General features: G+C 41.9%; 1 protein-coding gene and 1 long non-coding RNA gene across 5 annotated transcripts; one reads left to right on the forward strand and one right to left on the reverse strand.

The window, feature by feature from the left end:
• Window positions 1-35: 35 nt before the first annotated feature.
• LOC124179390 lies at window positions 36-5,080 on the reverse strand. 2 transcript variants are annotated; one of them, XR_006870021.1, is made up of 3 exons: window positions 4,940-5,080; window positions 475-801; window positions 36-402 (listed from the first exon to the last, which is right to left on the reverse strand). It is a non-coding gene; the product is annotated as an uncharacterized LOC124179390 (long non-coding RNA). The 2 variants fall into 2 exon arrangements; XR_006870020.1 differs by lacking the exon at window positions 4,940-5,080 and adding an exon at window positions 894-1,739.
• LOC124179382 (unc-112-related protein-like) lies at window positions 268-25,373 on the forward strand. 3 transcript variants are annotated; one of them, XM_046563689.1, is made up of 8 exons: window positions 268-406; window positions 20,583-20,816; window positions 21,392-21,660; window positions 21,751-22,170; window positions 22,250-22,678; window positions 22,769-22,981; window positions 23,070-23,306; window positions 23,820-25,373. In XM_046563689.1, the coding sequence occupies exons 1-8, from the start codon at window positions 268-270 to the stop codon at window positions 24,018-24,020; spliced, it is 2,142 nt and encodes a 713-aa protein (XP_046419645.1). In that variant the 3' UTR covers window positions 24,021-25,373. The 3 variants fall into 3 exon arrangements, with proteins under 3 accessions (XP_046419645.1, XP_046419646.1, XP_046419647.1); XM_046563690.1 differs by having other exon boundaries at window positions 21,754-22,170; XM_046563691.1 differs by lacking the exon at window positions 268-406 and adding an exon at window positions 15,244-15,280.
• Window positions 25,374-26,690: the final 1,317 nt, after the last annotated feature.

The following is a 26,690-nucleotide window of genomic DNA, read 5'->3' on the forward strand; positions in this document are numbered from 1 at the left end:
AAAAGTTTGTTCTTTTTTTTTTTTTTTTTCGTTTGTTTTGTTCTCGTCGTTCGATAAAGTTTTACACGAAGAGAAATTCCAGCCATGATTATAGTGCGAGATTTGATTCGAAGAGCGTAACAAAGGCTCAGAGGAAGAGGGAAGAGGGAAGAGAAGAAGGCAGGCAGCCGGGCAAAGTGCGTCGAACGTTGAAATCCGGAATCGCTCACTCGCTCGCTCGCTCGCAGGTATATATCTCGGCTCGCAGGCCATCGTCAGCTAAACAGGATGTACTCCGACGGACACGAGGTCGACGGCAGCTGGGTGCTGCGCGTCTTCGTGACCGATCTCCAGGTCGAGAGAAGCCTCCGGGTTAAGGGGGAACTTCACATCGGTGGCGTCATGCTTCGTCTCGTCGAAGACCTTGGTGAGTTGATTGCCAATTAGCGACAGGCATTTCTATATATATATATCCATATTCCTATGTATCCGTACCACACATATGCCTGTGTATCGAAAAGTGAAAATCGGCATCACGATCCGATCACCCGTCACCGTCTCTTCACCGCGTGTTTACTCGATCCGCACTCCTTCGGTCCGGCTGTAGCTTCCGTGCAAGCATCAGCCGCGCTTCGTTCATTCGAAGTTATTCCAAGATTAACGCTGACGCATCGATATTTACACACGTCGTTGCGTGTACTATACATAAGGCGACGCTCGAGGCCGCCGCCGTCTCGGTTTTCTTGTTTCTTCTGACTCTTGGTCGGACAGCCGCTGGATGGCTGGAGCCGCCGTTCCTGCGTTGCGGGGCTCTTCGAACTTCTGCAAAGAAGAAAAGGAAATGGAAAAAGAAAAATAAGAAGGAGAAGAAGAAGAAAAAGGAGGAAGAGCGAGACGCATTGCGGAGACCGTACAGGTAGCGCGGCTCTTGTCTACGCTGGCTTGAGTTTTACTGTTGACCGGCGTTAATCTTCGGCCTTTAATCTCCACTCTCTATCCCCTCCTCTCTTGCTTTCTCGAAGAAGAAGGAGAAGATGAAGAAAAAGAAGAAGAAGAACAGTTTTAACCTCGCGAAACTCGGTTCAGAAATCGCGTCGTGAACCTACGGCCTCGAAAATAGCACAAGGAGACGAGCTGATCCCCCGCGATTACGAGCTTCGTTACGGAAGAAGACCCGCCTCGAATAACGAGCGTGAAGTTGGTAACGTTACTGCAACGATGCATGTTAAGGAAAAATCGTTACCTTGCACCATTTATCAGTAATGTCTGCAATTTAGTAAACCACGGTAAACAAAACATGTACTCTTATATTCGAAAAGCTTACTATTTCAAAAGTCATTCTAAAACTGTGCAACGACGATTTTTTCCCCAGATATTTCGCGTTACGTTAACGTTACAGACTTCAGCCTCGTCATCTCGAATTGAATCGGCCCGTTCTCATCGTCGTCTCGTCGCTCCGTTGGCGCGGCCAATTGCACACTTTCAATAAACCCATTCGCTGTAGTAACTGACCGTCGTCTCCTCGTCCCAGTCTCAAACCGTGTACGTACATGCTTGGGAGTAAAACGAGTAAAACCCACATGCGACCGTCGTTTTGCGCTACGTGACTTGTGACAGGGATTAACGCACAACCGAATCGGACGATGATATTAACCGGGAGATTGCGCGTATTTTATCGGCGGTAAGACAGGCAGGCAGGGAAGCAAGCAAGCAAGCAGTCAGGCCGACCGAACCGAACGTCAGGCATCATCAAAGGTGTATTTTCGGCGTGGCGTAGAGTCGAGTCGAGTCGAGTCGAGGAGAAGAAACGAAACGTTGGTTGTTTGTCTAGGCGGCCGCACGCCGCGCCGGCTTGCGTTATAAACGCACCACCTCCCCTTCCTCCAGATCTGTGTGTATATATGTATGTGTATATAACATATATACATATCAATGTAGCTCGTACATGCCCGTACGCACGCACATACTGTGCGGTGTGCATGCAACGGCATCCCGCGCCTCCGCCCTTTCACGTTTATTTTAAACTAACACCTTGCGACACGGAGATAATATTGGATAATAGACCCGTGCTCGTGCCAGGCTTTGTGGTAAAAACTTCGTCGCTCCTCAAGGGGGTGACCCAGTGGATTTCAACGTTGTCCTACCTAGCTTCAAATATCAAAGTACACATACAAAGTATCTCAAACGCGAAATAGGGCTAAACTACCCCATTTTCTGCACAATTCTGAACAGAAACACTCCGATGAGTTTTCATCTGACAAATAAATAAAGAAATGGCATGAGATCTACGAATTTACTATTGGGATCTCATGGAAATCGTGCCAGTACTTTATTTCTGCGTCTAAATGAAAATGCGTTGGAGTGTTTTCGTTCAGTATCGTGTGTAACGAATGGGGCTTATTAAACCCTTTTTTCGCGTTTAAGATACGTGGACTTCGATACTCGGAGATGTATACGTCCAACGTCGAAACCGACCAGGGCATCCCCTTAAACAACCCTTCCTATCCGCATTTTGCGTAATATCGCACTCTTCTAACGATATGCACGCAGAGCGTACTCGTCGGCTGTACTCGGTATTTCGAATGAAACAAACATTACGCACCGTGTGAGCTCGTGTGTGATACTTTGAATCGGCTTTGATGTATTCGGGGTTCAGGGGTTACGAGGCTTATATGCACGTGGGGTCGTCGAGAAGAAGAGCGGCAGGTAGAAATCCCGACGGGCGATATAATCTCTTTCTCCGATCTTCCGTACAATCTACCCTACAGGTATACATGCGTATACGTATACACGCGTGGCGCGCGTTCCTCGACAGGTTACGCGTTATGTATATATTGTGTCGCGTATAACTGCAGGTGCTTTTCAAACCACAATTTCGTCAAATCCCTCCGAATGTTCATCTTGCCTTCATATTTATGCGTCGATGCGCTTACAGAATATCGTACATACTGTAATACTTTCTTCAACAGCGCGCTATGCACGTAATAAAGGATATGTGTCACGGTTCTGTTGCAGCGCTTTCCGTTGTACCGTTCTTCTCTCGAAACATACTTACACACTCGCACCCAGGCATGTAGTACTTCATATACACATGCAACCCTCCCGCCGGATGTAATTTCTTTATACATATAAATAGCGTATTAAAGGCCAATGTAAATGCATGATTGTACGAATTATCGCGAGCAGTGGGGGGGGGGCAGAGAGTCTCTCTCGTCGTCATATGGCTGATTGTAAGAATTAGGGACCCGTAACTGCATTGTATGGTAATAAGAGTTTGTCAAACCCGGCGTATAAACAACGACGTCCAAGTCTCGTAATAACGCAGGCGTTTATTGTTTATTATTATAACGTAAAAATGAAATGCTCGCGTACGAGAGACGTGGAGAAGAATAAGGAAATTAATATTACAGTACATTGTGTAAGAAGGGAATAATCGAGTCTTATTCGTGTGTTACGTATACGGCTCTGTTCCCGACTTAACTCTGACCACATTACTGACTCAGGGTTTTCCTTTTATGTTTACCCAAGTGTGATCTATCATTCTGAAAACTGTAATATTATTTGAAAGTTTATAGTGGTACGGATGAGAGATGCAGCTCAAAATGGAAAATAAGGAAAGTCCTATTTACTTCCTGCTATCTATTGAAAAAAAAAAAAAACCAGTATTGATTATTCTTGTTTTCCTTACTATATTCGGGAAAATTTGGCTGTAGTATGGAAATTCCTAAATTTAAAACCGTTTGCTCAAGCTGAAAACATTAACCAAAAATGTTCTCCTTGGAATCACTCAATATTTTTTTGTCAAGACCGAAATTTTCCGCACCAGTACGCGTCGAAATTCGAAAAACGTGGTTTTGCGACACACCCTTGTATACATGTACAATATGCACGTGTAGAAACAACGCATGTGGCGAAATAAGGAGGACCGCGAGTAACGGTAGTGCAGCATGAGAAAACCGCCAGCGTCTGGCTTCGCTCGTGATCCAGCCTCACAACAATCAGCTGACCGTGCGAGTCGTCGCAATTTCAGTCTCGATTCTCGTCTTGCAACACAAGTTATCTGGTTTCCATTTTGCTTCGGCGACGAGCAGCGTAAAGATTTTATACATGCGTATAACGAATGACAAAACAGAGAAATGGCGAGAGCGGAAGAGACCCGGCGCTTATCGCTCCGCGATTCCGGTCAACGATCGTCGCATTCATTGTTCGCTATTGCGTATCATTTTCTCCTCCTGTTATTCATACCTGGCGCATATTATGCTATACGTGTACGTCATTTTTGAAATTCAATTCGCGTGCGGCATCAAAGAGAAGGTTTGAACGTGTAATTTAATTACATTTATTCTGACGGATTGATTGTACGAGTACAGAAGAAGTAGAAGAACAAAAAGGAAAAAGATGTATCTACGCTATGTTTGTAAATGATATAACGTGCGGTGCAATCGTTAGTGTTAAATAAGACGAGGTTGAAGTTGGTAACGTTCGCTCGACGAAAGATTGGGAATAAATTACAAAAAAAAATCTTATTTTTACAATGATTTCGAAGGAACTAAGATTGCAAAATATGAGCATGTTTTTTTCTTATTACGGTTTACTCAATTTCAGACAGTTTCAAAATCGTGAAGTAACAACGGTTTTTCCTCAGCAGAAATCGTTACGACAACGTTACTAACTTCAGCATGTTTCGATGAGTCGGTAATTTTTGCTAACGCGTTGCATACGGCTCGTTACGCAAGCGCACGTAATACATGTGCAATAATATATTTATACAATGATAACGAATTGACGGAGTTTGATGCTGAGACCGGAGAGCAAAATTATTTCTCTGAAATTTTTCTTCGCTATGAAACGCCACAGCATACGACGTCCAAGTGGATCGCGTGCTATAGCGTTGACTTAGATAGCCGCTACACGCACACACGCATCAAAACGAAAGTACACACACAAATCGCGTACCTACCTACCGGAGTTGTTGAAAATTCTGAGAAACAATGCGGCAGGAATGCAGTCTTGGCGCAAAGATGCTGACAAGCTTTACTGCCTCTTCTGCCTCTTCACTGCACGCGTGTCCCAGTCTTATCAAACGTCTATCCGTATCGTGGACCTGGGTCAATAATTAAAGGTGGTCAAGTTCCTAACGTTAACTTGACGATTCATTTTTACGAGAAATCATTATTTCGCAATTGCAGGATCCTCTCGAATTGAGTAATATATTTTTTTAAAGTAAAATGCGCTGTGCAGATTTTGGAAATTAAACACCTTCAACGTCGTTCTAAATTTTCAAAACATTGATTTTAGTTTCAATATTTCGTTACATTAAACGTTACTAACTTCAATATGGTAATAATGAGTGATTTGCCAAGCTCGCTGAATTTATCAATTCGTCATTCGTCACGCGATCTAATCGGCGAACGGAAGAATAGAATCTGGGCCACAGAACGCGGCGAGCGAGTTGGGAAATGACTAAATCTCTTAATTGAAGCATATTATTGTTTTTTTGTTTTTGTGTGTTTTTTTTTTTCTAAGTTTATTTTACGATTTAATTGCATTAGTCTAGGAATGATGTAGCGGAATTTCTAAAAGTTCGCGCATTGCTTGTTTCTGTTCACATTACACGTATAGGCAGCGACACTGCCTTTTACGTATATCTCGCGATATAATATCACAATGACGCGCGTCGCCTATACTCGCAACTTCCATCTCGGTTAAATTTGTCGCTATACATATTGCATGTGTGGCGTATACACACGTGTGGTCCGTGTGGGTTTCATACCTCTGACACGTATAGGTATGCGTGTCAGAAGACGTTTGCCCGCCATGCTTACGACACTTTACGGTAGCCTCCTTTATCCTCACCTTATTCTTCTTGTTCTTTTTTCAATACATTCGGATTCGGTATTACAGAGTTCGTTTGTCGTAGGCGTGCTGTTTCGTATATACACACACGCGTTTTACGGCGAGCAGGGCGGACGTGCGTATAACGCCTGCCTCTCTCTCTCTCTCTCTCTCTCTCTGCCTTGTCGGTCCGATTTTATGCGTGACGTAGGTGTGCAGCGAGCACGTCTTGTACGAAGGTGGTATAAATGTATAATAAGGTAGGTAAAACGGAGCAGGGGGGTGGCGATATCCTATAAATCTTTCGGTGTTCTTGCCCCATTGAAAAAAAAGAACGGAAACACCCGATCCTCCTTTTTGTTTATTCATTCAACGTTGGCGATCTTTCATTAGAAACTAACCGACTACGGTTCTTCGTGTTTTCTACTCCGTCTCCTTTGTCAGTTCCTTCACTTTTTCTCTTTCCCGAGTAACGTAGAGTATATGGTAGATGTACAGGCGTAATATGTTCGTATCGAATTATAAGAAACTCGACTTTCCGTACCTATAGGGACTATAGAGGCATACGAGATAGGTAACCATATACATGTATGACGATGCGTGTGAAGTTACTTATATACGTATACAGTACGATGTATACAAACTATGTACGCGACGAAGCTCGCACCACCACCACCACCACCACCACCATCAGCGTAACTCTATACCCTTGAAACAGCAGCTTAACCATCTACGTGTCCTTAACGCCGTGGTGCAGTGCGGGCTAATTACGACTCTCTACGACGGCGTCAAGTCGGTGCCGTCGAGGTTCGGTTTCAATTCGTCGCTACTGTTGCGAATTTTGTAACCCTCGATCAATGACCTTTCCTCATTTTTCTTCAATCATATGTATGTACCTATAATGTGTACCGTTCCTAGAACCATTCTTTCTGACTCCTATTTCTGGGTGCAGCGCATGGTCTTTTCCGTAAAGATGTGAAAATTTTCCCAAATTCAGACCCTTGTCTCGTATTGTTTCTATAACTACTTCCTGACAAGCCTTGGAGTTTCAAGACTCCTGCGGGAGGCTTCCGTTTGTATTATACCTACACCTTGCAGCCAATTATTGGTTAAAGGACCGTAACGAACACCTCAGCTTCCAGTCAAACTCACGTATTCAATATCGAATGCTTGCAGCGTGCAGCGGCATAGGTATAGTCGTATAATGCTATAAAGTATAATTGCACGATGCGTCGATGTTCAAGTTCACCATTTCTCACGCCAGTGGAGAATAATAAAATTTCTCGAACGATGATGTTACTTCGTTACATAGAATTCGTTTCATTCGCACGTAGCTACCCACGCACTTCTCACATATGTATGTGATATACACACGACACGGGTAACTGTAGACGTGGTGGTCGTTGGATCGGGCTTTGGTGGGAGCAGGGAAAGGAAAAGCGGAGGATGGATACCTCTGCTTGCTGTCGGAGAACTACGCGTTTCGGATAGAAACTTGAATTTCTTATACGCTGACTCGCGACGATTCTGGTAAACATACGTGGGCATTCGCGTATATTTGAGAACGTGTGTTGGACTGCGGGAGAGAAATTCGCTGCTACGACTGCTGCGGCACACGTTTTACGTACATGGAGGTATAAGATAAAAGTTGGCACGAATGTACTTTTATCGCAGTCTGCAATGGCGGTGGTCCACGTGACCTTTGTACACACCGGACCAGTGGCAAAAGAAGAAATAAAGGAGCGAGGACGAGAAAAGAAAGAAGAAACAGGCGTCGTGACGCTCATCCTTCCCACCCCACCCCACAATATCGCGAACTTTCGCTGCTCACGCGGATTCTCTGACTCACGCGATCTGTTGAATCACTCGCGTTATTACACGAATCGTCGACTCTTCTTGGCCGACATGTTTTTTTAAAACTTTTCCTCTAACTATGAAAATAAAGCGCTCGTTATAATGGGTGTGGTGATAAACTGACCAGGGATCGAAGGAGATGGATTCAACAGCCACGAGTAAATCGAATCAGCACCGCGAGGTTCACAAATTATCATACATGTATATAACGCAAGACGACGGTGCGTTACTTTTCGTTGCTTCGTTAAATTTGAACTATACACAGATCATGCGTCAGTCATTGAAAGTGATAATAATAAATTTTATACGTTTGCGTGTTTAATTAAGGCTATCCGCGTCGGGAGTCGAGACGAAGCGAGATCACATAAGGAGAGCGTCCATCGCGCGGTTCGAGTCTCACTCGTCGTTATAGCGCTGTCAAGGTTCTTGCGCTGCGCTGCTGCGCCTTCCAGCCATCGCCTGTACGCCGAATCTAATATTGTAATATTTTTTATTTATTTTTACGTGTATACCTTGGGAAATTTTTCGAGTCGAGCCTTGAAAAAAAAAAGTTGACGAACGAACCACCCGGGTGTAATAGATACCGAGGATGCAGACACGTCACCACAGATTAAATGTGTAGGTTACAGTGTTTGACAAAAGTTTTTTTTTTTTATTTTTTTATTTTATGGAACGCTGATTCCAAATTTGGGGATCATTATTTCCAGTATAGTATACGACGTACGAGTTCGCTGCGATTCGGTCGGTGAGCTCATTTCACACGCGACTCTTCACGACGTTATTCGACAAATAATCCGTGACTTCAGTCGACCAATCCGGTGTGTTTATTTAGAGGAGAAATATTTATCGTTGCTCTACATGCAAGCATGTGTTTGGCTGGTCGTACGGATATGCGTGTGGTATGCAATTACCGACCAATATAATGACAATAATGAACTAACTCTGAGTAGGTGTATGTACGGTACGCGACGATTGTTATTGAACTTGATTAAATTGCATCGCATCAGCTTTTCATCAGACCGAATAAGTTGCGCTCTCATACGTATAACATACGCTGCATGCACTCGTCACGGCACGATTGTATATTTAATTGGTTTACATGACCGTGAGTATGACATTGTACGTTTATTAACTGCCTCGATTAGATAAGGATCAATGGTACGCCTCGATGTCCGGAATATTTCACGTGAAAGTTGAATAAGACGAAAAGACAAGATGCAGTTTTCCCAAGTTTCCTTTTACGTCAATTTTTCGTTTTTCTTCTTTCACCTCGACGTTGACGATAACACCGTTGTCTCTCAACTAAAAATAAATTATCTACGTATAATTTTTTATCTTATCACAGTACCTTCCACATACGCGTCCAACACGTAGGCACGCTTACTTACGGTGAATTCTTGGTGCTGTACGGATAGACGTTTGCTTACTGCCGCGGTTACGTTGCCCGATTTCATACGTGACTCTTGACTCCGATCTCTTTCGGTATTAACATAACGCGTAACATGCGGTATTTATAAATTTCAAATAACAATTTTGAAGGCACGTTAATATATACACACGCTTGTAGGTATCCAGAACTGATCGTTGCTTGATTAAAAATTAATCATATAGGAACATCACTAGGTATTTACATTTGACTTTATAGATTCTTTCGACATTCCTCGACTATATACGCGTAGGCTGTATACCTGTATGATGTCAATATCGTGCATGCGTGTATATTTGTATACGTGTATATCTTGTTTGCGCATTGCATCGATGGTGCAGCGGTCGGTGTTGGCAGCGTAGGCGAATATCTCTGTGGCCGGCCTCCATTCACTCGCTACTCCTAGACACCTCGCTCGCTTTCCTCTCCATTCATGGTGTGCTTACTATTGCCGATAGATAGAATTGTTATACGCTCTCTTAGACCGCGCGGCAGTCTGACCGAGATATGCCAGCTGCCTGTAGTAAATATCGTTATCATTATCATTCTCATTTTTATATAATGCAATTTAATCTTTGATCGAAAAACTGACGTGTGCGTTTTTTTCAACCAACCTGTACGGATTTTTTTTTTTACAAAATTAGCTACCTACAGCGTTATAATTATTACGTACCCGTGTTAACATTACTATTTACAGGTACATTCTGGGTTATTTTTATTTCTCATCGTTTGTGTGCTTGATATGCAATGGTTATTGCTTTCATTAATAACGTAATAACAATTACATTGCGCGTGTAATGTAACGATTCTTATATAGAGGCGTAGGAAAATAATATTTTTACACCGTATGTCCGTAGTACGTTCTTGCGAGATTTCCATACGCGGTATGAAAATTCCCGCAATACTTTCATACGCTCAGGCGATAAACATTTAAGGAAGTTGCGGCGTGGCAGGAAAGTTGTGACATCAGTCAGAATTAACAAGAAACTAACGACACATATTGTAGACGTATACAGACGCGTTCGCTAAAATGCGTTACCATCACCACCATATTTGGCGTCATCGTTATCTGACAGGCATTTATGTATTGTCCGTCGAAAAATAACTTTACTGGCTAGAAATAACGATCAAAGGGTGGAGTGAAACTTACACAATTAAAAAAAAAAAAAAAAAAGAAAAAATTTATTTGTACAAATTGATACGAATTTAACTTCGAGTAGAAAAATTTACGCGAATTTCATACAGACTAGGTGAAAATTTTTCACACATGCGTATATACGCGTACTCAAATCTTATCGCGCAAGTTGCCGATTTTTTGCAACAGAACGTGTAAAATTTAAAAAGAAAAAGGGAATTATAACGAAGGGGAGTAATTAAGTAAGTGTATATATGTAGGAGTTGAGTAGTTTTAGCCTTTCAAATTCACCACATCTTCGAATCCTTCTTATATTCTCCTTCGATTTTTCTCGGCACACGTACGTACGCAGGCATGACAACGAGTTCAATCCCCTTCGAAATGATAAGATTAAAGCTATATATAGCGGTCCCTCCGCAACCCTGCAGCAGCAGCAGCAGCAGCAGCAGCGAAAACAGCATCGGCTCCAATACCTACTCGGAGACTATAACAATGCCGATTTATTAGTATTGCTCAATCGTGACAAATTGCAGTCGATTTACTATTACTGTAAATCGATTGCAGGGTCTCATATCAGTCGAATGGGCTAAAATTTATAATTTATTTAAACGAGATAAAATACCGGGAGATGTATCCTGCACGTATATATATATATCTGTAGAGATATAAATGTAAATGCCTGCTTAAAATACTTTAGCGTAAAATTGTCTTTGTTTTTCCTTAACGCTGCTCGATGCAACGAGTAAGAAAATAAGTTTTGTGCAACGTTAAATAGGATGTTGCGGTTTCCGTTGGCACTGACAGAGATTACGATTCCGGTTTCTACTTACGGGGTTAGAGAATGTTCTTCGGTTTTACGGAAATCAGTTCTACAGAGAAAATGTTGTACGCAAATAATTTTCTACACAAATGTATATTCGCGATTCGCATGAGAAATAATAATTCACGCATGAATTATTCAAAAGGAGAATTGTTTTACAGAATATTTTTGTAGCGTAAATTTTTCTACAGATTGTCTCCGGACACGACAACACACATTCTGAACAGTCATCGAACAGTCAAAAACTCAAATATATTATAAACTAGGATCAAGGCCGAGATTAGAAGAAAATTAAGAATCAAGAAAATTGAACCGGAAATGCGTCACGTACAGTAATTAATGAATTTTCTCACCACGGGTGCAAAATATTGAGTTACTCGTATAACTGCAACAAATCTACTTGTTTATCTTTTCCAATATCTCTCTCTCTCTCTCTTTCTCTCTGGACGTGTAATATATAGGGAAACGCCCCTGATGCACCACTGATTTCGGTGTGTGCGTGTGTGTTAAAGATAGGAAAATGGGAGCGTCGAAGGGTGAAATCGATTACGTTTGAAGTTTGTTCGGTCTTCCGTTTCGGTTCGACCTGCCGTCACACCGCTGCCTCTTGTAACCACGTTTCGAATTCCTATTTTGCACACGTTATGCACCTTGGACGTAGCAGTGGACGGGCCAATTATAGTTTCCAAATTATCCCGATGAAAAGGATTTAAAAAAAATTACGTTAATTAGCAGACTGTACAGACTTTGTACAACGAAGGTAGGCATCGACAGGTGAGTGAAGCTAAGAAGAAAAAAAAAGAAAATAACAGTTTTCGCACGCGACTCACATATTACGCAAGTGGAATGAAGATGAAGAACAAGTCTCTTTGAGATTAATACGCAGCAGGGACGGCGTCGAAATGACCCTGTGCTATAAATGTTATTCATACCGACCCAGTTTTATCAGGAAGGGGAATAACACAAATCTATGCCAGCCGAATTTATCTTTGGAGAATGACGCCGCGACGCCGACCGTTGCTGCCGCTCTACGGCTAGAAAGGATAGAAGGGAATATGTTGTTGCTGTAGGTCGCTTTGATGGCGAGCGAAGTAAATTTCGTCAATCGTCATCAGTCGACGGTAAAAAACTCGCTACGGGGTCATATACCAGGCGCGTACGTATCACGGGGATAAAAAGTTTCTTTGGCAATATCACTGTGATAAATAAAATGATTTCCATGCTCTGTTCTCCGTCTTTATAAAATTGAAAGATTGCGTGGAAAAAGAGGAAAACGTCAAGTTTTCAACCACAGAGGAGCATTGAATTTTTTTTTTTTTTCTTACAAAACATAGAAGACAAAGAATCTGTAAAGTATTAAAAATTTTGAAGAAAAATGATGAGGAGAAATGAAAACAGAAGAGTGAAACATGATGTTACATCTACGTACACCGTAGTTGGTACACCTCATATACTCTGACAATGGGTGACAATGGGTCGAGGTGGCATTTTCCTTAGGATGGTTCGTTCGGAAGTAGGTCATACGGTCCTTCCACTGCCGCATGTGATACAGCCTTTACGCTATGATCTTGCAGACACGAGGCTGCTATCCGCTAATTGATTGCAGTATAATTGGGTCGCAAAAGGATTCGTGTTTTACAAACGGCCCTAAACGACGACGTCCTTGAATCGTGTATGACGAAGAACCACTTCGTGTCTATGGGTATATTTTCGTACACATGCACGTGGTATAATAACTTGGGGTTATTTCATCTTGACAATTTCGCGGTCCTTTTATAATTTTAACCGCAGCGTTGAATGCGCGAATACGACCGTTCTCGTCGGATTATTTTAACCCTCCGACACGGGAGACCTCCACCTTTTTGTTTTCGGTTCGACGATTGTTTGAGGGACGCGGAGAGAATATTGCAGGGTGTACCGAGCTATAATTGCGCACATTCTTTTTTTTTTTTTTCCTCTTATCGTCATGGTGTTTTTTGCGACTTTATTTGACAACTCGACATATTGATCTTTGAATTTATTTTATAGGTACACGGAGGGAAAGGGTTATTTAACACAATATACTTAATAAAGTATAAATTGGACATGTGGCTATAGTTTTTGATTTTTCTTTCTTTGTAGTCAATATCAATTTCGATGACTCGATACTTGGTATTAACGCTCTCTTCGGCTTTGACAGGCCCGATGACAAATTTACCTTTCATCATCCGTATCTGACTTCCTAGCCGACCACTCTGTTTTATAACCATCTTCTCTCAAGTTACTTCCCTGGCGAGAAACTTCGCTGCCCGGTGAAGTGATGTATGATATTTAGTTGACTCAATTTGGGAAACACATCAAAAGGTTCACTCGAACGTGAGAAAAAAGGCTTTCGTCGAATCAAGGAATTCGCTCGACTAAATCATTTTTACAAATTTAAGTCATCGTACGTGGAAGAGGTACGGGATACTAGCCTAGATCGCAGCGAATGGTCGAAAGCAACAAATTCTATTTATGTTGGTTGGAGAATTCTTTTCCCTCCGTGCACGTGTGTTTCCGTGCTTGCCGTATTTCGCATTATTTCGCCATGGCGTGTCAGCTGTGCCGGTGAAACTATTCCATGCAGAGAGAATTACGGATCACCGGTCGTGCCCTCGGCTAGCCTCGCGATTCCGCATCACAAAATAGCCGTCTGAATAGGCTAACGCGCATCAATCACGTCGGGCCCTCCGAATATCGTTGGCATTGTTCAGTCGCCATTGCGTCTATCTATTATACATACACGCCTCGTCGGTTTTCGCGCAGCTGAATCTAGAAACTTTAATACAATAGTACATGTATGATATGTCCCGCAGCTTTGTTATACCTGTCCGTATTTGTAACTTTTAGAAACCAGTTTGACGTGGCAGCGAAAATTGGATGGACAATTTGGATTAGACGAAGACTTCAAGTTGTAAATAATGGATACATGTATTCGAGTATGTAATAAATTAAGCCGGACCCGCGCTGATTTTTCAGAAAATGACAATCTCCACGACTGGAACGTACGTATACAGAAATTGGAAGGATAAAAAAATAATTAGGTCGGGTCGTAGCGAGCGCTGCACCCACCGTCGTCGTTCCAAGTCCTGATATCTCGCTGGGGTTAATCGATATTCGATTTCTCTGGCGAGTCGACGTGTGCCGGCTGATCTGCATCGTAAATGTTATCAACCTGCGGACAAGAAATTAAAGCACGTCACGGATATATGTATAGTCGAGGAAGCGAACGGTTAAATCTCTCCGTCTCTTCCTCGGAATTCACGACGATTGCGGAATAAATTTGTACATGGTGCGCCCACACGCCTGGAAATGTCGGGGTATTTGAAAGGGGTCATGGAAAAAACTGTAAATATCAGTTTTCTATCGTAGGAATTAGAAATAATTGTTTTTAGGTTTTCAGGTTTACTTTTTTTCGTCGAGAAAACAAATTGGCCCAAACTGACGGTTTTTTGTGCATAATATTTCTCTTCAATTCGAATTGAATTTGAAACGAATTTTAGAGTCGATAAGCTGAACGACTCAGGTTTTAGTAACTTACTAGAACTGGGAAAATGTCAGGAGAAACTAGGTTTTAGATCATGGAAAACCTGGAAATGTTACGGAATTTTTTTCTCCCAAAATTTGTGGCCGCCGTGTTGCAAGAACAAACAATAAATAAACAAATGAATATAATGCACCCTCAGCCACGTAAAATTATTTTCCTCTTTTCATTAATTCTTCTTGTTCGCCCGATTTCATAACGTATGGTTTAAATCACTGCAGGGTTGCATTTTCTCTTGGAACGCGTCTCCACGTTATTATTAATATTATATTATACGGGCGTGACTACAATAATGCACGTAACACCGAAGCACGCTGGGCTATTCTTTTATCGACCTATTGAAATTCATTGGAGTTGATGGTTTTTAATTATGGCTCGTTTCCATTTATCATCCGTGCCCCAGGAGGTTGTAGATAGACGAGTGTGTAAGAGAGCTTTTCATCGCGGAGCCAGTCCGCTGGCATTATGCTGCAGTTTACTGCTGCTTTTGACGCTCGTGATTGTCACGTTGCTCGTGACGCAGTTGTACTTGTACCTGCAGGCATACCATTACACCGTCGCATCCATTACGCACGTTTACCACATGGCTCACCGAACGATTCAACCATCGAACGCTCTGTCTTCGACGTTTACTCGCAGAGAATTGGATGAATTTTATTTTCACTGGCGGTGAGTTTTGAATAAGCCTCGTTTGAATATACGCCCATTTTGTTACCGCAATTTAATATGGCTTATTGTCAGCGTTGACATACGGTAGATTTTTTTTTTTCTGTCTCAGCTCATTCTTCGCACAAGTTCCATGTTACAAAGCTGAAGAAATGCACGAGAAACTAAAACAACACGATAACGGAATAGAGAATAAAATGTTAAATCTGCAGTAATTAGGTGTAGACGATAGCGAAAGTTCATATCTTTTTGATCTCTGTAACGCGTCGCGTGTCAAAGTACAAGAGAACGAGGACCCGTTACGCCTGGCTAGCGAATGCAACCGACGATGCTTCGTCGAAACACGCCCCCGCGATTATCAACGTTCGATGATAAATGATGACATTATTTATGGCGGAAGGGTGCGTTTACGTTTTATCTCAACGGCCGTTGTGTCGGCTCTAACCATACCTACGCATCTGCAAGCTTGCCCGTCAGTTTTTAACGTATAATATGTCGCGCCTGTTCCAGGTGTACAATCGGCGTGTTTTTACAATCGCTAACAATAATATGTTTACCCCAAAACCGATCACCGTTCGTCAAGAAACATTCCATTCTTCCGTCGACTGCAGCCGTCGTGGACGCGTTGGAATCGCATATATTCGGTCCATTTGCGGCCTGTATAACGCACGTAATAATAAAGAGCGCTTGACGTCCCAGCGTGTGTATACGGGACGTGAGTCAGTCTTTATTTTAGAAGATGTAAAAGCGTTTTACTGTATCACTCCGCTACCGTTCTCTTCTCTGTCGGCGCGACGAAGCTTAATACCGCAGTATCAGGTGTAATGAGATTCGGCCAGCAAATTATACTCCGTTATTGGGTCCACGGTGTATGGGTAAAACATGTACAACACACGTACAAGCGTTGCGTACACACGTGTCACGCCCATTGAACGGAGGTGTAGATCCATGAATTGTATTACAACATCATCGCGTATAATCGTCCAGAGGAATTGGATCATCATGGCTGACGCGATTATGAGTCGCTGGAGTCGACTCGCGCCACTCGTTTATTCTCTTTGTTGTTGTTGTTGTTATTACTGTTATTGTACCAATTGCGTGCAGTGCAGTTAATTTACGCAAAACTCTCAAAGTTCAAACAAATTGACTCTTGGCGACGAGCGGCTGCGAAGCGAGGTTGAAAATTGAAGAGAATTCCTCGTTTTACGGAGGATGTAAGGCGAGAAAATTGAACGAATTGTTATCGTTATTAATCTGTTGGGAACTGCAGAAGTAATCTTCGTGCCGATAAAACTACAATTCAATCCTCACATATTATCCTAATATCTCTGATATGCTTAATTTAAAAAAAAACATCTGTCGGGGATGCGGAACGAAGTTGGTAATTTTAAGTTTTTTAAAATTTCTACCGAATTATTGAACTAACATGGACGCCAAATGAACTTGGATTTATTCATGACATATGTCGACATTCGAGTTTGCCAAGTTCACACAGTTTACTCTCACGCAGTGCAGAGCTATATCGGATTGATTGCGGAGGAGGCGCGTGGGTTGAACTTGCGTGTTAATATGTACATATATCCGTTAAATATGTTAAATAAGGCCTATGAGTTTGCCCCCCGCCCGACGCAACAGGTCGGGTCTCTCTTTTATACTCCCTTAGCCGCTGTCTATTCTGTCATTATCATCACAATTATTACAGGAGTGACGGCACGGTGATCCGACTCCCCCTTTCGGTTTTTGAGCCACAACTTGATTGCAGGCATTTAATCGTTTTGTTATCGTTGAACACATGTATGTATAATAATATTCATCGTGTGAATTATTTTACAGCGTATCTGTGATCAGATGCTTGATAATCGTACCCGCGTGATAGTGAATAATTCATTTTATGCGTTGTACAATGCGGATTCTTACATATTGCACAGATTTTTACAAGAAAAATCTGTTCTTGAAAGTGATCAAAATAAATAGCGTTATGTATTTCTTTATTTCTTAATCAAATTCCGACGTGGTACTGATAACAAAAAATTACATTCGTCGTATTCGTCGCGTGTTTATATCCAACATTTTTTTTGCTGTAGTTGTCATTATAATATTTACGACTGTACGTAGAAAAATTTTCCGTACGATAGATACTTATTGTTAATTTACTTTGTCGTTCTCTGTGAAATGCATGACCCATTTTGAACAGCTTGTTAAATTTTTGTCGTTCTGTCGTCGTTTTGAATTAAATACGCAGTCAGTGCCGTGCCGGGAATAATTTCACGCACGGAAAGCCGAGCGAATCGTACCACGTGCCAGGGTTTTAATTGTAATTATAATAATGACCTAAGAATTACGGGGCGATGCGCGTCTCGCGAATCGTGAAAATTTAAAACACGCGAAGTACACACGTTGTAAAATATTTTGCAGTGTGTAATTCGTGCATTAATTATAAAACCTAGGCATGTTACGTGCCGTGCGAGGATTTAGTATGCCATGTTTTAAGAATACTGGCGCATGTTTTATTCTTCATTAAAGTAATGTTTTACATCTGTATCTGCATATTTTTTACATTTGCAATTATGTTTGCAATATTTTTGCGTTAGTTCTATATCATCTATACATATATAGTTATCTGATTGGTCAATCAAACGGTATAGGCGAGAAGAAAAAAATTTATTATGGATGACACGTACCAGTTTTCATTTTCATGTCAAACGTGTACCTAATTGGAAAAAAAAAGAAAAAAAGAAAGAAAGAAAGAAGGGAGGGAGCGAAAATAATCACCGATTAAGCGAGACGGATTTGCCTGCCGTTTGTTTGCACAAAAATGTATAAGTATAGACGATAGCGCAATGCCTATGAACAACGACGCATATATCTTAAAATAAAGCTAGGAAATTGTTCGAACGTATTCGTCATCGCCATTTCCTGCATGCCGCGGCTGCGGGATCGTTTATACGCTTCGCAGTTTACACGAATACACGAAGCCTGTCCCAGTTGCACGATTCGATCTTTGTATCGACGCCCTTCGATGCTCAGCTCCGGTTGATTGTTGCCACACCTAATTTTCTCCTATAGCAAGCGTTTCCCCCAGTGTGTGATACTGCGATACGGTGGCAATAGATGGCAATTAACGGCGTGGAATTTGGAAAGTAAACTTTCGTACGGACGGCGGATTTTCGGAGAATATTATTCACGAATACCTCAATGCTCGTTGCTTTTTATTATTCCATGATTTATCGGCGTGATTTTTCGGCAAGAAATCGGATTTGATCGTCGCTGGAACCGCTGTAGGCGCGAAATGCACGCAGGGCACGCATGCGATAACCTTACGGTATATGCACTGCGGCTATAACGTGAAGCTACGCGGTTTTATTTATAACTTGGAGTTTGGACGCATGCAGCTGCACGATGCAGCAACACACTTTTAGAAATACCCTACCGCATGCCTCGAGTCTCGGTGCGGTAGGTAGGTAGGTGGCTACTACGTAATAGATACAGGGAACGAAAGTTACGATTAGGCAATTCACAGGAAAATTTCAGGATTCGTGCGAGTTGAAATATTCCGAAGCGAAGGTCTCAGTTACCTGCGTTCGTATATTGTTCGAGGAAAGGGAAAGTAATTGTTGCGGTGACATTACGCCGGTCCTAATTATCTTCTAAAAGCTACGAAAGTCCTTGAGACGCTCGCTGCCCGAGAGAAAGGAAAAAGTAAAAGCGAAAACGCACTCACTCGGTCAGGACCCGGGTCAACTCTTGACGTGATTCCCGTCCTCGAGCGATACGCTGGTTATCTGCTGCTGCTCGTGCAACGAGGAAAGACAGACGATGTCGGTGAGGAGAGGAAAAAAGAGAGAGGCTGACTGACGATGAACGAGGGCGAGAAGAAACTGGCTCAAGACCTTTGCCTTTGCAGTTTACTACGCGCAGCTATCTTATATATCTTATACCCAGCCACCCACTCCTTGAGTCAACTTCCTGTGTTTTCCTAAAGGGAGTTTATTGCATCGCGCGTCGCAGCGGCTTATGCTGTCGCCCTTTCTGCGTACGCGAGTCCATTAAGGGACGGGGTCCGTGCGTTGCAGCACAGCATCATTCGCGGCCCTTGTATGCCCGAAGGAACTAAACAGTACAAGCAGCAGTTCGGTCAACACCTGTCATCGCTGTCTTCGAACGCGGCAGCACGCGTCGCTGTGGGGGAAAATTTAACAGAAAACAGCTCTAACAAGCTCGACTCGCGCGTTTAATTTTTTAAATCTCGCTTAAGGTTGAAACACTCGAAATACTTGATTCTTTCGTTCTTACGTGGTAGTTTTTTTTTTTTTTTTCATTACCGTCGAATCTCACGTCACGTTGGGAATTATAGAACCCGGTGGGATTATAGCTGCAGCTACGTTGTTGACAGGTATTAGCAAATGTGTATATGTGACAAAAAATCCCGGATCGCAGGAAATTAAATTGAATAATTTTCGCATGTATGGAATGGAGTAGAAAAGAATGGTCGTTATTTCTTATTGACGATTTATTAGTAATCCTTGAGCAAGGTGTAACGAGAAGTATTTCGTCCGTTGCTGCTTTCCCCTGCAGTAGCAGTCGCTCGGGGTTGAAACCCTTGAACAGCTCCCCTTACGGTGGGCTCTGCCACTCGACACCCTCGTCTTAGCTGCTGCACTGCAGCTTGTCGTGAGGTGCTACGAGGTCCTCTCCCCCGTCTCTCACCCCCCCCCCCCCCCCGCCCATCCTCTGCTCAAAGTTACGACACCGGGGCGAAAAGTATATTGCCGGACGAAATTTGAGGAATAAACAGTAAATAAACAATTTCACTAATTCTGCGCGAATGATATTGATGATTTCCTGTTACTTTTTCTAACGGTACGAGGGGTAGCAAAGCTATAAAATTCAGCTAAAGAAATTACACGGAAACTTCTATGCCTCGGTATAGTGATCGTGGTTTGGGATGCGATGTATAATGGTCTAATCTCTGTATGTGCAAGTATAACCAACGACACGTCCATGCGGGCGCCGTAAATGAAAGTGTGAACGGCTGCAGATGTGGCTTTAGTAGCATCATACAGAAGTTCTACAAAGATCCTGGTTGGCGCGACGGATGAACACGTGTTGTTGTTACAGGATGCCGTTTCGTTCGTTCTACGGTTTGCCGTCCCTTCTGCGGTTGAAAAACGTGACCACCTCGTATTGCTGTAGGCTTGCTTTATGGCGAATCATAGAGATAAATTGCCGCCATCTGCAAAATAAGAGGCAACGGTGCCTCTGCAGGGTTAACTTATGTTTCATGCCTTCGTTATTTTGATTACAGACATCGCCATGGACTGGTCCGATCACGCGTTGTGGTGGCCAGCTCGGAACGATTGGCTAACCAGAACTAAGAGCACCCTGGATCAGTACGGAGTTGCAGCCGATGCTGTGCTCCACTTCACCCCCATGCACAAGACTCTCAGGGTTCAGTTACCGGATCTTCGTTGCCTCGACTGCAGAGTCGACTTCTCTGTCAAGACATTCAATGCCGTCATCAATCTCTGCAAGGAGTTAGGTATGTATCCCCCCACGCCACGCTAATTAACTCGATTGAATTTGCTCTATATAAGGATGCAGATCAAATCGATTTTGCGAGATTGCAGTCATCCTGAAATCGAGTACCTACAGGAGAACTTCGGTTCTCTTTCTTATCATCTTTTCTACCAGCCGTACATGTTTATATTAAACAGCACGATTACGAATTATTCCATTTATTTGCACATTTTTATTTTTACACCTATTTTTCACGACGTCGCGATGAAATTAGTCGGACGATATCGCTCGCAGCAACGTTTCGGCTAATTTATACGAGTTTGCAATTATATATTATACAGAGCTCGTTTGCTCGATATGACGACTGATGACCCAAATGATGGCCTTCTTCTTGCTCGTAGGCGAGCACAGCGCGTCCTCTGTGATGTCGTAGAGCGCATACGAATCACGATCTACTTTAAATATATCTCTCATCCATATGCAGTACTGTACGTTGATCGCTGCTGGTAGTGCAACGGGTTTTACACGTGGAGCGATGTTTGCACGCCGTTGCGTCTTATGTACATTACCTTTTTTTTTTCGTTTCTCTCGTTTCAGGCATCAGACACCCTGAGGAGTTATCGTTCTGCAAACCGCTCGAGCCCAATCACTTGAAGTACAACTTGAAGGATCTTCCTGTGAAGAAGAAAATTGAAATACAGAAAAATGGCCAGTGGAACGTGTCTCCGGATACCAACACTTTCATTCCGGCTACGCAGAGTCCGAGTGGCTCTACCGGCAGTCTCGACCAGAGCAGTCCGTTCATGTGCGCTCCGGTGACGCCGAATAATAAGAATCACAGCACACCCATAAGCTCGCCAGTCTCGGTAAGTCTCCCGTTACCACCACCCCGTCTTCTTCTTACCCTCGGAATCACCGCCACATTTCATCCCTGATCTGATTCATCCCATTCGCAGCAGACTGGAACCTGGAAGCGTAACAACAACTCATCCGGCTTTGGTAGCAACGGTTCCTTCAATGCCAACAACAGTACGATGAGTTTAGAGGCATTGAACGGTGGTCTGAGCGATTCTCTGGCGCACAGTCCATCCTTCGTGTCTCCCGAGACGCGGTCACAAGTTATCAGACCAAAGACCCTGGTGGAACGAGCCAGGATGAACGTCGCCTGGCTGGATTCTTCGCTGTCTATAATGGAGCAGGGAATCAGAGAGTTCGATACTCTCAGGCTAAAGTTCAAATTCTACTCGTTTTACGATCTGAACCCAAAAACCGACGCTGTACGCATCAATATGATATACGAACAAGCCAAGTGGCAATTGCTTGCCGAAGAACTCGACTGCACCGAGGAGGAGATGCTTATGTTTGCAGCCCTGCAGGTATGCGCTTGGTAGAGTAGGCGAGTCTTTGTCCATTTGCGAGGTTATCGCTCATTTCGTTCGTCTCCGTACGTTGCAGGTTCAAGTGAACCTCCAGGCGAGCGTGCCGCAGCCAAATTTTGACAGCAACGGATCCGCAAGCCCCGTAGAGGACGACATAGACGCCGCGCTCACAGACCTTCAGGTCACCTTGGAGGGGAGCAGCATCGGCAACAGTCCGAGTGACATTACTCAGGTTCCGGAGCTTTGCGACTATCTCCGCTTCCTAAAACCAAAACGATTCACTCTCAAGGCGTTTAAACGCTACTGGTTCACATGCAGAGACCTTCAGCTGAGGTTGTACAAGACTAAGGAAGAATTGAACGGATCTGGATCACCTGTTCACAGCATTAATCTTCGCGGATGCGAAGTCACGCCTGACGTTAACCTTTCGCAAGGTCGGTACGGAATCAGACTCGAAGTACCCAGTGCTGAGGGCATGACGGAAATGTGGATTAGGTGTGACACGGTAAGAATCGCTTCTAATTTACTCTACACGAGTGTTTGAAAATTGAAGGGTATAAGCTTTCACTGACTAAACTCCTACCCGATACAACAGGAGCAACAATATGCAAAGTGGATGGCAGCCTGCAGATTAGCTGCAAAGGGACGCAGCTTGGCTGACGCTACGTACGAAACTGAGGTCAACAGTATAATGGCGTTTTTGCAACTTCAAAGACCTGCTCCTGCTCCAGCAATCAATCCGAGTTCTTTAGATATCAATCCAGAAGATTATGTAGCTCCAAGATTTGCGAAGAAGCTAAAGGGCAAGGTAAGTTGAGATTCATATAGTGCATAATTCATTCTACATTCGCTCAAGAAAAACTCAACTCAATCATCTGCACTCTTTGCATAAGCAGCTGGTTCAGAGAATATTGGAGGCTCACACCAACGTCAAAGACTTGCCACTCATCGAGGCTAAATTGAACTACATCAAGGCGTGGCAGTCACTTCCAGACTATGGCATATCTTTGTTCATAGTCAAGTTTATGGACAAAAGCAAGGAAGAACTTCTCGGCGTTGCGAACAATAGGCTTATGAGGATGGAGCTGAGCAGCGGGGATCATCTCAGAACATGGAGATACAATACCATGAAGGTAATTCAGTTTTTCGATATGATTTTTGTCTTCTCGTTTTCATCTTTTCACTGAAAAGGTAGCGACAGAAGCGGGAAATCAGGGACATTTGAGAAAATTCTCGCGCTTTGGAAATCTCGCGGAAATTCTCCAAAACCTATTAAAATTCGGGAAAATTTGAGGGGAGTCACCAGCTTTATTTTTCAATATTATTTCACTTGAAGTATAGTAATCACAGGCAGAACTAATGACAAATCAAATATTTTACATATATTTAGAGCAGCATTGTAACACCTTCAAGTTTTTAATTTGTACGTTGTTGTAAAATCTGCTCCAACTATTTAATTACACCATTCTCTACAAGTAACCTTGAATTGTGTTTACGTCACCATTACGGAAGCATCATAGGTATAAAAGCAGGGAATTTTGAGTAAGTGGGCTTTGGAAGAAAAGGAAATGCCCTGGAATTTTGAACACGGTCCTCTGTCGTCACTCTGACTAATCAAAGAATTTTTCATTCCTTTTTTATACCAGGCATGGAACGTTAACTGGGAAGTCAAGCACATGATGGTACAGTTCGAGGAAGGTAATGTCATATTCGAATGTCATTCAGCCGACTGTAAGGTTGTTCACGAGTTCATCGGGGGCTACATATTCCTCTCAATGCGTTCTAAAGAGGCTAATCAAACCCTGAATGAGGAATTGTTCCACAAACTGACAGGAGGATGGGTATAAGCCCACTGAGATACCTCATTTATTTATTTGCAGTGCGGCAATTTTCTTGTTTCGTTAAAATTTCCCTCCCTCAGTCACATCAGATACTATATTTTGAAGGGAGCAGAAATCGAAGTGAAATTTTGTTTTACCGATATATTATACATATTACATTATTCATTATGTATGAATTGTAAAGGATTAACCAATCTATAGTGAAGCTTTTACTAAGAGATTGTTATTTCCCATTATTATTATTATTATTGTTGTTTTTATTATTATAGTCATTTCTATTTTCTTTTCGAGAAGAATCTAAATTAAACTCAATTCGTGGAACAAAAGTTGTGTGTTTGTGTGGCTGTGTGTGTGCGCCTGGACGTGTAAAAAATCGTGCGCGCGCGCGCGCGTGTATGTGTGTGTGTGCATGCGGTTTAAATCATAATTTTGAAAATAAAAATGTTGACAATGAATAGTTTCAAACTAAAACCCAAGTTGGTCAAATTGTAAATATGTTGGACAGGCATGATGTGAATTTTATCCAATATCTTGTAGTTTGGCTACTGAAGAAGAACGTTTGTCACCCAGCCTTTAGCCTCGGAGTAGAAACAGACAAACATAGCGAGTGAGAGGGTGAGGGAGAGAGAGACAGCAGTAGTTGGAATTTGAGCATTTACTCTGGAGAATTATTCCAGTATATTTTGTACAATATTGCACACGAATTACTAGAATCTGGGATGAAAAAAAGTGAATGAATTGTCCCATATCCCTTATTTTCACGAAGCTTCATTTAATTATGTCGTATCTATAGTTATAAAATATATTTAGAAATATCTCGTTTACACAAACCTTTCTTTTATCGTATAATAACATCTATAATAACATAGTAACACCATATGTTATATTTATATTATATAAACAAATGGATATATAAATATAAATATAAATATAAATATAAATATAAATATGAATATAAAATATAAAATATAAATATGAACAAAATATCGTTTGTTGATCAATATGAATTTATCATATGGGTCGGGAATTACACATAATAGTGATCGCTGATAACTATGTTTCGAAGGCAAATGTTAGCAGCGGTAATTGTATGATTCTTACACATTTCTTGCAATTTCTAAACCGACGTTTAATATTTACACAAGCGTTTTGATTAATGTATAACTTGTAAGCTTGTTAAATAGATAATGTATTTTGAAAGTATTCTTAACTAAAAATATTGAACATGCATACTAAGAGAACAAATACGCGGAAGTATTACAAAGTTTTATGTGCCTTTAGTAATGCAAATAGTGATATGACATGTATGCTTTACATTTTGTACGAAAATTTGGGAGGTGTTAAATTCGATATCTGTTATGCATATTCGTATTTATTCTAGTGAAACTTTCATTAGTCCAGGCGTTGTGGATCAACCTTATCTTGAATTATCAGATGATTAGGATGATACGAAGTACAGATGTGAACGCACGTTCTTGACTCGGAACTAATATTAATTATGTTTTGTAGTTTCGACTTTCCTTTTCATATCTGCCACGCTGACTTATGCGATTCGCCGCGATTAAATCAAATAATCCTATATGTTCGTCTTGTTAGGTATTCTTGCATTGCACCTAAATGACTCAATACGGTCGGGTCTCCCAATAGTGCTGCTTCTCTAGTTTTATGCGTGACCCCTTTTCCCCATATCTCAGAAAATTATCGCGAGCTATAATTTTTCGTACCGTAATGTTGATAATGCCGTCAACCAATATTTCTTTTCGTTCATTATATGTGTTGTCACAAGAGCGCTCGCCACTAATGAGTGAAGTGAGCAGAAAATCCGGGTGTGAGTGCGGAGATCGAAGGTGGGGAAACGCCGATTCGCCAAAAAACTATTCCCCTTTTATCCCTGCTAGGCACTAATGCGGGACCCGACTGTACTAGTAATAAGTGTTGGAAAGCAAGCAAACGCGGAAATGAGAAGAAAGATAGAATGAACTACCAGTTGTTCTGTTGATGGAATTATTTCAAACTTAACAAAGTGCGAACGCAGCCCACAAACTCTACACAATATAATTGACGGAAAAATTCTACATTATTTGTATACATATGCAATTCAAATCAAATAACATAAATATATATATATATATGATATGTGTATATATATTAATACAACCACTTTCATTAGCTCAAAATGAAAATTTGTATATTGTTGGATGACGATTATGCAGTAAATGGAATTATGATCACCGCGTCAATAAGTTGTTTATCTATTCCTTCAAAATCACATAATGCCAATTGGGTTAATCCATAAATTGTTAGACACAATGAAATTTGTGACTGTGTTTCATAATTTGAAAACATGTAAGGGAAAACTAGGTCAATTTGGGATGTAGGAGATAAAACTTAGGAAACGTATATGACGAGAATTTTTCATCCGCTGCTAAAATTGGGCTGTTTCCTAAACGATATAAGATTGAATATTTCAGATTTTTGTTCGAGTTAGGAAACTTAATTAGGATGACTTTAATTTTAGCAATCTCCGGATCAGACAACAGCGAAAATTCTGAGAATTTGATTCCTACATACGCAGCTGCTTGACTTAAGACGGCTTGATTACTTTGCTATTGCCTTCGGGTCCAATCAGACTGAGTCGGATTGTTTGAATTATTTCTGCGGTAAAAGTATCGTTGA

The sequence above is a fragment of the Neodiprion fabricii genome, chromosome 4, assembly GCF_021155785.1.
Source record: "Neodiprion fabricii isolate iyNeoFabr1 chromosome 4, iyNeoFabr1.1, whole genome shotgun sequence".
Lineage (NCBI taxonomy): Eukaryota > Metazoa > Arthropoda > Insecta > Hymenoptera > Diprionidae > Neodiprion > Neodiprion fabricii.

Bases quoted from the DNA above. Each gene is read 5' to 3' on its own strand.
- LOC124179382 (XM_046563689.1), top strand. From the start codon at position 268: ATGTACTCCGACGGACACGAGGTCGACGGCAGCTGGGTGCTGCGCGTC. The intron at 22,171-22,249 runs GTATGCGCTTGG...CGTACGTTGCAG, and splicing joins TTATGTTTGCAGCCCTGCAG to GTTCAAGTGAACCTCCAGGC. The intron at 22,982-23,069 runs GTAAGTTGAGAT...TTGCATAAGCAG, and splicing joins CGAAGAAGCTAAAGGGCAAG to CTGGTTCAGAGAATATTGGA.